This window comes from Galleria mellonella, unplaced genomic scaffold (genome assembly GCF_026898425.1).
Source record: "Galleria mellonella isolate WM207_F2 unplaced genomic scaffold, CSIRO_AGI_GalMel_v1 utg21, whole genome shotgun sequence".
In the NCBI taxonomy this organism is placed as follows: domain Eukaryota; kingdom Metazoa; phylum Arthropoda; class Insecta; order Lepidoptera; family Pyralidae; genus Galleria; species Galleria mellonella.
This window is the reverse complement of record NW_026442037.1, coordinates 1,886,665-1,903,897: the sequence shown is the minus strand read 5'-3', so window position 1 is coordinate 1,903,897 and position 17,233 is coordinate 1,886,665. Positions and strand designations below refer to the sequence as shown.

The window sequence follows — 17,233 nt, the reverse complement described above, 5'->3', positions numbered from 1 at the left end:
ACGCTTGGTAAGAGGTTTGGCAACCGCAGTTAGGCTTCTTTTTTTTTTAAATGGCTGACAATGGAATAGTAACCTCGCCTGCGCTATCGGTATACGCTGACGGGGCACCAGTGAGTGATGATAGGTGAGGATGAAGAGACAGGTCAGTTAGCCTATTGTGATAAAATACACTTGGAATTCAGCACGATGGTTTCCAAGGGGGACCACGTGGAGGTTAGTGTCCATTATTAATAACCCCCCCCCCCTACTGTTAGGCTTTAGTTATGTTTTAAGGCGGCACTGCTGCCTGTCCCTTGCCCTCTAAGCTCTCTTAGTCCTCTCTTACGACACCCACGGGAAAGGAAAAGGTTTGATTACTATGTTACATATTTAATATAAAAATAGAATAGTTACTATTAGTACGCATATCAATATCACTGTAAATCAAAACACTTCTATTCAGAATTCTTCTAATATATTTTGTAATAGAAAAAAATAATTAAATATTAACAACAAAGTACGCATATACGCGTACGATTAACAAGATAATTTCAATGTAATACAATGAAAGTTAACATACTCGAATTAGTCGTGTATCAATAATAATATTATACATGCTTCACTTAACAATAAAATAACAACAATTATCTATTAACACAACAAAATTAAAACCAGTCTTCGAATAATAAATAAAATTAAAAAGAAAAAAAAACAGATGGCAACGTGCACACGTATAAAGTGTTGAACATAACTAGCTAATCGATCAAAATGATTACAACCTATTGATAAAATCATTTTAATTTAGCATATGGCCCACGACTCGTTGCGTACGCGCTTTTATAGTTATTCACATCACTAGATATATATTCGGTGCTATGCACATCACTATCGTCCTTTGGAAGATTCTGACTTGTCAGAGGGCCTTGCAATTTATCATATTCCGGCGACTGAGACGTACCACCATATGCAACATTATATTTCGCTTGAGAATTCGACGGGTAATAATTGTAGAAACTTGGCACTGGATTCGGGTATAGAAGATTGTTGTACAGAGAGGGATTAGGCTGGGAAAGCAATAGCATAGCGGACTGTTGCCCTAGGTACGGACTATTTAGCGATAAGGGCTGGAAACCTGCAGCTACGTTGAGACCGTGAGGAGATATTGATCCAAATGGATTTTGTTGGCCATGAATTTGATTCGGATTAGGTGATAACAATGATTGTGGATACTGAAGATATGCAGGTGACGGAAAACTGGTGGGTTGTTGTATAATAGCTAATTGTATGTTACCGTTAGATGCCTTTGAAGGCACGAGCTGGTATTTCGCTTGGTAGCCAGGATTTGGTATAAAGTTCAAAGGAACGAATTGGGACGAAGTAGTTGGAGGCAGATTTATCTGCGGTGGTTGCTGATACGAAGTATCAGAGGATAAACTATTTGAATTGTAGTATTGTGCATTTTGTGATGGATAAAAAGAGTTTGGAACACTTGACTGATATGAAGGATTAGGAGACTGATATGTGGAACTCGGCGAGTTGTTTGAAGTACCAGAACTCTGCGAGTAAATGCTGTAGGTGTATTCAGGTTTCTGCGCGCCCGTCGGGATGGAATTCAAGCTGGTGCCTTTCCCGGCTCCTCGCTTCTTTTGTTCCACATCTTCGACTTCGCTACTACACACGAGAACAGCGAAAGTGATGACCACCTGAAACAAACGAGTGTTTAAACGATCCATCACAGTTAATACCGAACAGGCGTGGAAGCTAATCAATCAAGTCTCTCGTTAATGCAATGTTTGCATATCTAGTTTCAAATTCCCAATTGACTAGACGTATAACAAATCACTTTGATGTTTAAAACAGTATAAGAAGGCCATCCATCTTCTGTCGACTTCTCAAGTTTGGATTATGTAAATATAACGGTGGCTCACCAAAAGTTCAATTTGCACCATGCTGCATATATTACTGTCTTCGTTGCCAATTAAAAACAATTACATTATATAGGAAAATGCGTTGCGAAAGGAAAAGTGCTCCACTCAACGGTGCACGGAAAAGTGCGAGAGTGTATCAAGTTCATGCATTTATATGAGCGACCGTGGGCAACTTTCCTTAAGTCCAGATAGGCGAGGGAACGACCGACGATAGGTCTTTGTCCTGAATCCAGTTTTGTAACAGATTGCCCGTTTCCTCGGCTCGAACTTGCGGAAATACGAGTAAATATACGGCAGCGCGCCTACTGTTTCCTTCTAAAGTTACTACTTGAGATACGATCTAATGAAACGAGCCGCATGACGCATGACTTAATTTCTACATAGATAATGTTGCTTGATAGCTAAGTAATTGAGAGGTATTTGTTTATATCATTTTTAACACTTAACGCAAAACGAGCAGTGCTACAATTTTGAAGCATTTCTCTAAATATGTATGTAATTTACATATTTGTCTGACTATAGTACTATTGTAGCTGTAAAACAAACGATGGGTAACAGATAGTAATCCGATTGCAATGAGATTTGTTTTATTTGCAGTAATTTTTGATGTTAGTTTATTACATGCAATAAAAAATCTTTTTATTATTAGTACTTCTAGTGAAGTATTTTCTCCATCCAAAGGTTGCCTGGAAGAGACCGCTTTTAGCGATAAGTTCCTATTGTTCCTATTGTTTTCTCAGTGTCAACATTTTTTGTAATTGTTTTTATCTAATTATAATAAGTTTACTACTGTAATGTTTTGGAAGAAACAATAAAGAGTATCTATTCTATTTATCTATTTTTATTTTTTAACGACATCAAATATTCACCTGTATTTTTTTACATATTAAATACATATAATTCCTTTTATTATTCCAAATTGTTCCACGTTTGTTTTGTCACATTGATGTTGCGAAGTAAAATCTTAAACCAGGGCGAGGGAATAATCTATTTTAATATGTGATTGAATTACTTTACGTCAGCCTTGTACGAATACCTACATGTGTATATAAAAGTACAAATAATGCGTTCATTTCGCTCTTTCTAATAGTTTAAGGTCAAATAGAATTAGTAGGCCATAAAATAGAGCAAAAGATCCATACTCATGTATCCATTACGAACAATTTCGTAAGCCCATAATTCAAGGATCTGACACTGACCGACATCAGTACAGACGCGCCGTCAACATCATCTCAACAGTTCAATAGTTTAAAACACTAATACTTCGATTAATTGATATGAATCTCACAATGCATTCTCATGATTCCGTTCTATAATAACTTCACTTATCTATAATTAGGGATAATAAAATCGTAACAACACTATACTATTCTTATGTCTGTACTACAGAATAAGAAAATATACGAGTATGTTACTCCGCAAAAAAACAGCGACTTCGATTTGTGACATAGAAAGAGAATGTCGGTACTATCCTTTATCCTAATTTTAAAATAATATTGGCTGGTATTTGCATTATTCCTTTTTTAAAATGAATAAATATTTTATTGACACATTAAATTTATATATTTAAATTTAGAACTCGTAATCGCACATCTAGTAGACTTTACATAGCAACTGTACCTACGACTGTACATATGAATATAAACATTTGTGTAAGGATCCCGCTACACTTGACTACATCAATGTCGCCATTATAAATATTGTAAAAAGAGTGATCATCCACTAAATTCCCGGTAATAATACGACAGATTCAAAATCTTTTGCTTTTCAATCCATTTTCCTTAGTGTAAAATATTCCGCTTCATTAATAGAACACAGAAACTCTTTAATATAATAATATAGTTGAGGAAGTAAGAATTCAGGAAGAGTAAAGAATGGATCAAACAGTGTCTAGTAAAAGGGCTACTAGTTTACAATCAGTCAATATCTCAGTACTTTCTACGGCAGCGTTAATAAAGCCTAATAACGGGTAATAGTACTTATCTACGTCCAATCATGGCAACACTGAACTACAATATAGCACTATTTAGATCACACGATTAAAAAGCCAAATTAACATAGCGAAACTTGCTGCATAAAATTAGTTTCAAGACAATAATTTCATCAAGATATAGGAACACCTATAATTTTGTATAACGTTTTTAGAAAAAATCACAATAGTTTTATACACCGTTCCATTTACAAAAATGACTATAAAATGATCACTATTAACTGTTCTCGTAAATTAATGTAACTTAATTTACAGTACGAAACTTATTTGAGGATATTGTAGACTCCTCTCGTGTTGCAAGTGTTCCGCTTCCAATCAGGTAGAACGTGTGCTCGTTTACCTTCCTAATAATAAAAAAAAAAAAAAAAAAAAGAACGTCGATCATATGTGTTTCTAATGTACCTACTAGTACATTATGGTTAAGACGTTACATTATTGTGTAGTACATTACACCATAAAATATACTGAGCCATAACCAGAATAATTATAAAGCTATTAATGCTATTTTAATATCATTTTATTAGTTTTGCAATATCTTGTACTACTTGTATGTAACCCATGGTTTTATACACTTGAATAACATTGTACTCGTATATGTTAATCCGAAAAGAGTGTCGGAGGCAGGGTCTTTTTTTATGGATGAAAATGGAATGGTATCCCCGCCTGCGCTAACGAGATACGCTGGCGGAGCACCAGTGAAGGGTGATTGATGAGAATGAAAACAGGCCAGTTAGCCCATCATGATGAATTCATCAGGAATTAACCATGATAGTTTCCAGGGGGAACTACGAGGATGTCGACCTGGTTGGGTATATTGCTAGCAACGGGATTCTCAGTCCCCATTACTAACAATCCCTTTCCTCCCTCGGAGACAGGGTCGGCAACGCGCGCGTAATACCCCTAGTATTGTAGACGTTCATAGGTTATGGTAACCACTTACCATCAACTGGGCCGTATGCTTGTTTGCCACCTCAGTGGTATAAAAAAAGTTCGTCTGTTTGTAGCATTTTATTATACAATAAAGTCTTAAATATATATAGAATACGGAGTTCTTACGAAAAGAATGAGTACAATGGCGGACTTATCCCATAAAAGGGATTTCTTACAGTCAAAGAATATTCTATATCTATGTTAAACCAAAAAAATTATTATATTGTATTTAATAAAATAGCATCTCAGATCGGATTTTATTTTTATGAAGTTATAAATATTAATACATACAAGTCTTTTTTTTATACAACTTAGAATGGCAAACAAGCTGACAGCCCACCTGATGGAATGTGGTAACCGTCACCTATAGACATGAGCAGTACCATTGACATAATAGAATATACTGTTTCGCTCATGATACTCTCATGCATTGCCATTCCTGAGGACTTAGGTGTTATTCCTCTGTACCCTTTAATTCACTGCCATATTCCACCCTTCACACCGAAACAGCCATGCAAACACAACTTCTTGGGGGAAGCCATTATTAGCAATGGGGAGGTTAGTCTCCATTGCTATCAATATTCCCTATCAGGTCGACCTCCACGCGGTTCCCTCTGGAAACTATCGTGACTAATTTGTCTTTGAACTCGTCACGATGGACTAACTGACCTGCCTCTTCATCCTCACTGGTATCCCGCCAATGTACACCGATAGCGCAGGCGGGGTTACCATACCATTATCACTCATTAAAAAAAACACAAATGCTTGACTGTAAATATACGAAAGAGACAGAATTGGCCACGAACAAACGACTTTTATACAAAGTCTCCCTCTAAAATAACAATAATATAATATATAACTTAAAGATAATTTTCGATACAGATAACTGTATCGATAATTTAATGATCTTATTAAATATTGATTAATGTTCGTAACGCACCATAATGATCGATAACATTTATATGACCATGCAGTCTATTTTTAGAAGAATACAATTAAGAGAAAGATTAATGGATTGATATTAGTATTATATCCGCCAAATGGGCGAATGAAGAACTAATATCTCATTACGACACTTTCTATTTAGAACACGATTAGCTATATTATAGAATATTATGGCATAGAATATTCCCTTTCCTTTGCCTTGGGTGTCGTAAGAGGTGACTAAGGGAGGGCGAGGGATAAGGAGCAACGTCACTCTTAAAACATCTTTAAAACCTAACTGCGGTTGTCAATCCGCCTACCAAGCGTGGCAACTACTGGCAACTAACTTACAAATAAAATACTATATAAAGTGTATATATATATATATATATATATATATATATATATATATATATATATATATAAGATATATAATCATATACATATATATATAATTTCATTAAACCAGAAATTAGATTAAAAAAGACAGCGGGAAAGCAAGCTATGTAGCGAGAAAAATAAGTCAGGCTTGCGCTCGCGTCACAGTCTCATGACTACGGATCACGAATTGATTCTGAAACTAGTCGAGCTTTTTCGATGTAATTACAAGTAATTTGAATCGATAGTTATTAAAATAAAAAATAAACGAGACAGAAGTTAGGACTTCTGTCTCGTTTATTTTTTATATAGGAAGGCTGTATAAAATGATGTCTTAATTAGGATTAAGACATCATTTTATACAGCCCTCCTTCGGTAACATGACCGTATATGTAATAGGTAAATTTATTATGAGTAAATTGTGTTTTTGCGTGTGATAAACCTATATATCAAATATACGAATATAACTGCAGTTGTATGTGTACTTTTTGCGTAATTATAAATTAGAAATTGCCCAGCTGTTTATAATTAAATTATTAGATACGCTAATCCTACTTACATGAAATAACGTGCACTTTCTATGTATGATTCCTTTCATGACGTTTTCGTACAGCAACTGGCCGCGTACAATTACGTTTTAAATAAGCTTACATAAGTTCTGAGCAGAGTTCTGAAATCTAAATTGATTAGTGATGCGTCAGTTTAAAGTGTGCCACTTAACAGATTTTAATTGGCATCCAAATTAGCAACTGTTTGTATGTGGCGGGCTACGCAATAAATATTCTAATGACTCTTCAAGGTGTAATTTTGTGTAAAATAGTTTTTTTTTTTTTTTACCAATAACGAAATATCTAATTGGTAACATCTATCTGTATTTCTATTGGTATAATTAGCAAATATTTTTATAGATACGTCTTATTATTTGAAGAACAAAATAAATAAAAGATTGTGTTTCATATAAAAACCGACTTCATTTTTTTACCACTGAGGTGACAAACTAACATAGGGCCCACCTGATGGTAAGCAGTTACCGTAGCCTATGAACGCCTACAATACCAGGGACATTTCACTCGCGTTGTCAGCTTGCCCTGACGAAACCTCTTTCAATTCTTATTATTATTCTATTTCATTTGGGACAAAACCAGTTATTATATCAGAAACTAAACAACTGAACTGATTTTGGTAACTTTTACGGCCCATTTGATGAATTATGGTAGCCGTCGCGACGACTCGCCCTTAGATATGAATAGGAATTAATAATACAGAATAACAGTATGTTGTACCATTCATGCTTTGATTACAATTGTTAATTCATTATCATCATTCGTGTTTCAACCGTGAAGCAGTTATGTTTGCATGGCTGTGTTTCGGTTTGAAGGGTGGGATATGGCGTGAATTTACTGGGTACAGAGGAATAACACCTGAGTCCTCAGGAATAGCAACGCATGGGGGGTATCATTGGCGAAACAGTATACTCTGTTATGTCCATGTTACTGCTCATGTCTATAGGCGACGGTTACCACTTTCCATCAAGTGGGACGTCAGCTTGTTTACCATTCTAAGTTGTATAAAAAAAATTTGAACTTCTTTTGATATTTGATACTGTTTTTAATACGCATCATCGTCTGCGTGACCGACAAGAAAGTAGCCTATAACCTTCTGCAACCCATATAGAACGTATATACAAAATTTCATAGTAATTGATTAAGCCGTTAAGGCGCTATATTACGATGGTGCTACTCTATCTATATATGTAATGTAAGTGTCCATGGTACTGCTCATGTCTGTAGGCGACAGTTACCACTTTCCATCAGGTGGGCCGCCATCTTGTTTACCATTGTAAGTATCATAAAATAATAATAAAAAATTACGAAACAAGATGTCACCACAATTTCACGCTATTTGAACTAGCTGTCCGAATGAAACTTCGATATTAGTATGTTATGTATTATATGTTATTGTATACATATAATATTACAGAATTAAAAAATTGACCACAGTTATTGAATGTAATGTGAAAATAATAATGCAAATAAACAACTGTTCACACCTACAAATTGTCAAGAATGCGGATTATTATTTTGAAATGAAAGTGTCCCTCGTTTATTTAGAAAATTATAATATGTAACAACTCGTTCATGCTATCTAGCGACACGACAGCTGGGACTGGGATATTTATTTCTTACTCTATCTACATGGGTAGGTGCTATGTTTAAGTAAGTTACTTATTCTCAATAGGTATTACAAGCAATTAGATTAATACCCAATAGTTGACTGGTAAAAAACACCGTTCGCGGTTAAATCCACCAAAGGTACATAGAATTACACTGTGCATTAAAGTTTAAATAAATAAATAAAACTTAATCATACAAAGGCTACAATGTTAACGCATTTTATTTTTAAGTTGTCTAAAAAACCATAAACGTTATGTAAATGGTGTAATTAAAAAGTTGTTAATTTATAGTTTTTATAAATAAATTACTTCTTGACAAACCTATACCTATACCCCCTTAAAAATTATTTAATTATTAATAAAAGTCATATATAAATATGTACCACAACAATAGAGATAGAAAATAAAAAAAATATATACACATGAGCGTTTAACCCTTCTTTGCATAATGGTGGAAATTTCCGTCATTACATTGAATGCCTAAAAATTATATAAATGAACAAATTCACTTTAAATTAACCGTGTCCATTGCAGAAAAAAAATATACCTGTCAAATTTATTTTTTTAACCATTTTTTTCTTTAATTTTGAACATGAATTATATCTCCTTGATTTATTTCACCAATAAAAAAGTCATGCAAAAAAGGGTTAATGTTTTACTATTTCATTTACTTGAACGTAAACAAAATTTAATATTTATAGTTTTAGTAACGCTATCTGTGTTTTAGCTGTAATTTTACTAATGAAAGAGATTTCTTTGCTTCTGCTGCGTTTGAATTCACATCGAATGCGTTCCTTTCACAACCATTTATATCCAATAGATCTCAATAGATGGCGTTAATTTAATAAAATATTCTACTAGTATTTTGTAATCACAGATTACTTTTAGATTTTTGTGTCTATTAATTGAAAATTCACAACTACAATATTCAATATAATATCTCACCATAATCGATAATTCAAATTTTAAACAGAGTTTGTAGTAAATTTTATAAAATAGACAATAATATAAACCATATCACGGCGCTATATAAGTGTTAATAAAATTATTGAGCACAGACATATATGCGTAGATGCCACAGTATATTCTGTGAATCAATTTTCCATAAGACAGTTGTCATTTCAAATTTTATAAAAAATTTACTTTATATATAATAATTATCTCTAAATGTGGCGCTATAAAAAATTTGTTATATAATCCTAATAATTGTACTAATATTAAAAATAAAAAAAAATTGTAAATTTTTTTAAATGTTTAGCTATAAATAAATTACTGTAATGTTTAATTTTAAAATAAATTATTTTCAAGTAAAAATCGTTTTTTTACTCCTACGCCAGCGGCCTACGTAATTTGTTTAACAAATGTATATAGATTCATAATAATAGAATTTAGATGTAATAGATTTTTGATATTTGGTACATAAGTAGATTATATTCTATCTTAACACATAGGATATTTTATATATTTAGTGATTCACGCGGGCAAAGCCACGTGAAACAGCTAACCATATCGAGCATTCGCTCCTGATATATCAGCATACCAATTACTTTTCTATGCTTCTCTTAAAGATTACATGAGAAGGGACATCGATCCCTAAAATTTATATAAATTATATAAGTCAAAAGTTATATATATTATATGTCTTATAATATACATATATACATTTTTTTATATATATATACAATGCATACATATCGTTGTTCACGTCTATGGTCGATGGTTACCACTTTCCATCAGATGAGCCGTCAGCGTGTTATATAAAGGAATATTATAGAATCATCAGAGGGAGAATTAGTACAAAAGTCGATTGCTTGGGTACCTTTGTCCCATTCGTGTTTCTACCGTGAAGCAGTTGTGTTTGCATGGCTGTGTTTCGGTTTGAAGGGTGGGATATGGCATGAATTTACAGGGTACAGAGGAATAACATCTGAGTCCTCAGGAATGGCAACGCATGGAAGGTATAATGGGCGAAACAATATACTCTGTTATGTCCATGGTACTGCTCATGTCTATAGGCGACGGTTACCACTTTCCATCAGGTGGGCCGTCAGCTTGTTTGCCATTCTAAGTTGTATAAAAAAACCCGTCTGGTAACCGTTGAACTTAATTCCTGATGAACATGCAATATGCCAGTTGATCTGACTTCCTCGCCTATCAACACATGCTCATTGGTACCACCCAGCGAGTGTAGGTATACCAAGAGCAAACAGAGTTACCATTCTGTCATTACTCATTTATTAAAAAGCAAGGTAAAGAAATTATGAATGTAATTTATACCTACCTATTATTATTATTATAGTTTCCATCAGGTGAGCCGTCAGCTTGTTTGTCATTCTAAGTTGTATAAAAAAAAATTAGTTTGGTGTTGAATTTCATTTAAAACTCTATTTTTTTTTTATTGTTTGACGTATAGTAGCCAAAACGAAATGACTCCGGATTCACTAAGTATATCTATAATTTATGTACATAAAAATAAAAAGGTGTTTACGCAACACTAAACAGCAACACAATATCAGAGTTACGTAAATAATAAAACACCGTCATTTTTGTCATGACTAACCTAATTATTAACATAATTTATACATTATTTGTGTTTACAAAACCAAATATAATAATAACCCACTTCCGTTCTTTGAAAACTTTTCACTTTCCATAGACAAAACTACAATGTAGATGTTACAATAAATTTAAAAGAATTATAATTAAAAATAGGATTTTTTATTTATATCTATATGCTACTTATATAGTCCGTTCTAATATAATTTAATATAAAGCAATCAAGTTTGGTAGAAATTATCACAGAAATAATTCTATAAATCAAATTAGTATCTCAAGTTCGGGTGAATTATTCATCCCGGTAGCCTTGTAGTTCCAGGCATAGGATAGGCGACCCCTTTCCTTTCCCGTGGGTGTCGTAAGAGGTGATTAAGAGAGGGCAAGAGATGGACGGCAGCGGCTCTCTAAAAACATCACCAAAGCCTAACTGCGGTTGCCAACCCGCCTGCTAAGCGTGGCAACTACTGATAAAACTCTCCTTATAAATGAGGCTATGTTCAACAGTAAACAGTTAACGGCTGATACAACATAATCGTACATATATCGAAGAGAAAGGGATTGTTAGTAATGAGGTCTAACTGACCCATTACCAGCAAAACACCCTGATAGGTCGACCTCCACGCGGTATCCCCTAGAAACCATCGTGGTTCATTCTAGTGGAATTCGTCACGATGGCCTAACTGACCTGCTTTCTTCGTCACCTATCATCGCTGACTGGTGCCCCGCCAGCGTATACCTATAGATAGATAGATAGATAATTTATTTGCATTACTTACAGCACACAAATTACAACATATATTGATATATATTAAAAGCGAGATAACATAAATGATTAAAAAAAATACATAAAGCTAAATACAATTTTTCGTTTGTGCGTATATATGTGTCATAACAATACAAAATGGTCACAACTCAGTTATAGCGCAGGCGGGGGTTACCATCCATAATGACCCATTAAAAAAAAAAAACATACATATTAAAACCACAAACATACCAAACCAACCAATTTTTTTTTGTACCAATTTTTTATTCCTATAAACGCATTTTCTATACGTGGTAGCTTTTGATTGGCTTACTGTTGATATACTGGTATATACTCAATCATCAAATTATTAAAGCTTCCTTCAATACAAATAAATATTACAAAAGTAGTGCCTAATTGCGAATGAATTTTAACTCATAGTTCCTACATAAGTGTCAAAAAAAGTAATGCGAGATGGCTTTGTTAACATCTGAGCTTTGTTATTCACAATGTCGTTATAGTTTTCAATGGTATTGTTTAATATTATGCGTTTCCTTCACTTGCATTGTGCATTTATGCAAACTTTAGTGGCTGTTAAATTGTTATTTAAGGGGCACACCTAGTGTGAAATTTTCAAAAATCGATTTTTTTTTTTCATCTTCTTCTTGAGCTTCTTCAGCTCAACAAGCACTTTTTGTGGAAGAAGAAGGTGAATTATATGAGCCTGGAATAGCAGATTAGCTGTAAATATGATTTTAATCCATTTATAACAATGAAAACGATCATTTTATCTTTAAACGCGTTTTTCTCGAAACAGCATTTTTCGAATTTGCTGGAGTGATTACTCGGAGACAATTTTTTTGCATCTCCTCTATATAGTTCTCCATACGATGACCCTCCAGTTTTTTGATCTGATCAAAAATCGAATTTTGGCAGGCCAAAAACGTTTTTTTTAATTCCCAAAAATGGCCTTTTTTTAGGTTGTCACACTAGGTGTGCCCTGTATTGTTATAGCTGTCCGTTTGTCTTAAATAAATAATATAGTATATGTCATATATGTGTAAGTATATTTATTATTTATATATATTTATTCGTTTATATATGTAATTTTAGTATGTATGTATATCAATAATTACTAGTACCGCATTCGAGTATTCTGCCACTTCTCTATGGTTGACTAGGAGAGAATGCTTTTAGCATTAAGTCCGCCATGTACACATATTTGTACTAATGAATAAATAAATAAACAAATAGAACACGCAGAGCGAGGCCAAATATCTCCTAAGACTTAATGTTTCGATGCCACTTGTAAGCCTGGGGTCATCGACAATTCTCATAGCTCGTCGTTGCACTGAATCGAAGAGTTCAAGCTGTATCTAGGTGCTCCCGCCCATAAGTGATAGAATACTCAATATGGAGCCGGATTTGCTATTTGTAGAGCATTAATCGTTGATCCGGCGTGAAGTATTGCATCGCTCTATTAAGCACACCGAGATTTTTGGATGCCACCTTCACCTTCTTTAAAAAATAAATGGAATAGCAAATTTACCTGCTCTATTGGTATACACTAAAGAGGTATTAATAATAGAAGATAAGTGGAAACAAAGTTAAATCATTAGATTAGTCAATCATAGCAAACTCGCCGTGAATTAACCAGGATGGTTTCCAAGGGTATCGCTTGGTAGTTAACTTGATAGGATATATTACTAATTATGAAATCCTTAGATCCTATTACTATGACTCCCTCCCTCCCGTGACTTAAATACATTTAGAGTAACGAATTATTATTATAATATAAGCCTTTAACTATCCACTGCTGAACATAGGCCTCCCATATAGATTGTCTTTTCTATTTAGGTGTTTTTCCAGCAGTTATCACGATTGTTGCCAGGTTTGACAAACAGCTAGGCTTTAGTAATGTTTTAAGAGGGCAGCTACTGCCCTTCCCTCGTTCATTAAATTCCATTAGTCATCACTTACTTCATCCGTAGGAAAATATAAATAAAATAATCAGTACCGTAACTCAATATACATACAGGGGGGAAAGGGATTGTTAGTAATGGAGACTGAGAATCCCATTGCTAGCAATATACCCAACCAGGTCAACCTCCCTGGAACTATCATGGTTAATTCCTGATGAATTTATCATGTTGGGCTAACTGGTCTGTTTTCATTCTCATCTATCACCCTTCACTGGTGCTCCGCCATCGTATCCCGTTAGCGCAGGCGGGGTTACCATACCGTTTTCACCCATAAAGAAAAAATATACATACACACATACATATCTGTCACGCCTGTCTCCCATTAGGGTAGGCAGAGACAATGGAACGCCAAATGCTTCGATTCAAACAGTACTAACGTAACCCAATATTGTATATTTCTTATATTAATAGCAAAAATAAAATCCACGATCTCCGTAAGACAATAAAGTTTGCTTGAGAATATTAATTAAACCATAGCGGTTACATAATGAGGTCCATTCGTTGGAATTCGGAAGTAAATGGAAGTGACTCCCATCTGGGCTACATACTCTACCGACCATGAAGGTATTAAGTAACCTCTTATTTGCACAACCTGTAATGAATGTATCATTATTATTTAAATGCATCTATTTTTACCTGTATGTGAAATTACGTCATGCAGCGTACTTGTAAAATTATAGTAACGGTTCATGGTTATGTCTTATGAATGAATTCTTCTATATCACATGTCGGGGGGAAAGGGATTGTTAGTAATGGGATCTAACAGCTCCAATTCTAGCGATATACCCTCTACTAACTGGTCGACCTCCACACGGACCCCCTGGAAACCATCGTGGCTAATTATTGATGAATTCGTTACGATGGGCTAACGGATCTGTTTTCAAACTCACCTATCTCTCACTAGTGCCCCGCCAGCGTATACCAATAGCGCAAGGGGGTGGTCATTTTATCTTCACCTATATCACATATCTATTATTTCTAAAACACGTGAATTTACAAGGTACAGAGGAATAACACCTGAGTCCTCAGGAATGGCAACACATGGGGGGTATCATGGGCGAAACAGTACTGCTCATGTCTATAGGCGACGGTTACCACTTTCCATAATGTATAATATATATATATATATATATATATATATATATATATATATATATATATATATATATATATATATATATATATATACCATCTCTATAAGCAACTTTTCCCAATAGGAAATTTCAAATGAGTTGCTTATATAGATCGTTCATTGTATAACAGTTTAAAATTTTGTCTGCAACGTAACTAAATAAAAAAAGAATCACTTAAACTGATTTAGAAATGGCGTAAATATCACGTATAAAGTTACGTGATATATAATATATAAAACAGTTGAATAGTGTGCTTTCATTTCGCTAAGGTACGAGTATATAGTAGTAGCTGCTTGCCTGATCTAATTACTTTATTGTACCTCAATCCTTTTAAAACTAATCATTCAAACTCTGACTACATTTTTTTTTTGCTGACTTTTTATTGCTATCATCAAAAAATTTTACATCAACTATTTTTTCAATTGAGTGTAATGACGTAATCCAGCCTACACTTTTGTTGATGAATTCTATCATCTATACGAAATATTGCCAGCGAATACGGAATTTTGTTAGTTATAGGGAAACGTCCCCATTGGGGGTCTAACTTGGGGAGACTGGGAGGAAAGTGATGGTTATTAATGGTGTTTAACAGCCACTTTGCTATCAATATACCCTATCAGGTGGACCTCCACGTGTTTTCCGCTGTAAACCATCGTGACTAATTCTTTTTTTTTATACAACTTAGAATGGCAAACAAGCCGACGGCTCACCTGGTGGAAAGTGGTAATCGTCGCCTATAGACATGAGCAATATCATGGACATATCCAAGTATACTGTTTCGCCCATGAATTTGTCATGATGGGCTAACTGACCTGCTTCATCCTCACCTATCATCTCTCACTGGTGCCCCTTGGTGCCAGTGTATACCGATAACGCAGACGGGGTTATCATTCCATTATCATCCTTAAAAAAAAACTTGAGGGATCTTTTCTTTTCATTACTATTATTAGATAGATATTAAATGCATGTTAGGTATATTTGTTATCCACTAATGAGTGTTTCTTGCAGTTATATAACGTAATTATAGATTAATTTACGTCTAAATATGTTGGTGGCTGCACACGGTGAGTGAAAGTCGACATTAATATAATTTTTAACTGTTACTTATTGTAAAAAAATACAGTTAAATTAATATAGCAATGTTCTATACTTTTATTTTTTTAATTTTCATAGCTCATATATTGAATTGTTTAAAGAAGATTAAAATTTTGCTTTAAAATAGATAATTGGATAAGATTTGATACCGATGAGACATTTTTTTTAGAAAAATGTCACACTTCTCCAACTGTGAAATTATACGGTAAGGAAGCACAACATCATAATTCTTAAGAATAGCAACATATGAGAGGTACTTTTTTTAATGGGTGATAATGGAATGGTAACCCCGTCAGCGCTATCAGTATATACTGGTCAGGCACCAGTGATGATAGGTGACGATGAAAACAGGTCAGTTAATTCAGCATGATTAACCACGATGGTTTCCAGGGGAAAGCACGTGGTAGTCGACCTGATAGGCTATATTGCAAGCATATGACAGGTACTATGGGCATCACAATGTATTCTGTAATGTACCAGGTAGCATTTACCATGGACATAACAAAATATATTGTTTCGCCCATGATACCCCACATGTGTTGCCATACCTGAGGATTTATGCACAATTCCTCCGTACCCTGTAAATACACGCCATATCCCACCCTTAAAACCGAAACACAGCCATGCAAACACAACTGATTCACGATTGAAACACGAATGGGACAGAGGTACCCAAGCAAATAATGACTTTTGTACAAAGTCTCCCTCTGGAAAATATAATATTTTTGAGTACATGATTTTTTTATAGAGGTATTATTAAATTGGTGATTAAACTGTTTTTAGATTTTTTTGAACGTAGTGCGAAGTCCTTTTATAATCTACATAAAAAATTAAATCAATCATTCATGAACATGTACGTTTTTATAAATAAATATATGTAGATATCATATTTTGTATTTAAAGTTACTCATCTCGAAGTGTCCATTATTTTTTTACGATTTAATCACCTAGTGATTAAATAGTACTTACTATTAAAACACATTGCGTGACAACTTTTAACATCATATTACATGATATGTTTTAACTGTACTAACTTTTTACAACATGCTTATGCATATATAATATGATTTAACTGTACTAAATGTAAACAAAACATCAATTATATCATTATTGTGATTGTTAACAGATTACGATTTCTAATAATTTATAATATTAAAATGAGACCTCCGCGCAAATCTTTAACATCTGTTTGAGTGTTTACAATCTCCACTTTCCTCCGAGTGAAATTGCCGACACGCACCTGTGTGGATTACTCAAGATCATGTTTCCTGTGGATAAACATATATATGTGTTTGTATCATATGGCTTTTATAACAAATCAGCATGCAAATGGTGTATGGGCGTAACATCACATTTCACTTCCTTGAATAATTACACCGTATTACAATTCTCGACACAATGTTAACAGGATTATATAAATAAA

General features: G+C 34.0%; 1 protein-coding gene across 1 annotated transcript; it reads right to left on the bottom strand.

Annotated features, from left to right (window-relative positions):
• Positions 1-429: 429 nt before the first annotated feature.
• LOC113514003 (uncharacterized) lies at positions 430-2,023 on the bottom strand. Its single transcript, XM_026897987.3, has 2 exons — positions 1,908-2,023; positions 430-1,682 (listed from the first exon to the last, which is right to left on the bottom strand). Exons 1-2 carry the CDS (start codon positions 1,926-1,928, stop codon positions 771-773), a joined length of 933 nt encoding a protein of 310 aa, XP_026753788.3. The 5' UTR covers positions 1,929-2,023; the 3' UTR covers positions 430-770.
• Positions 2,024-17,233: the final 15,210 nt, after the last annotated feature.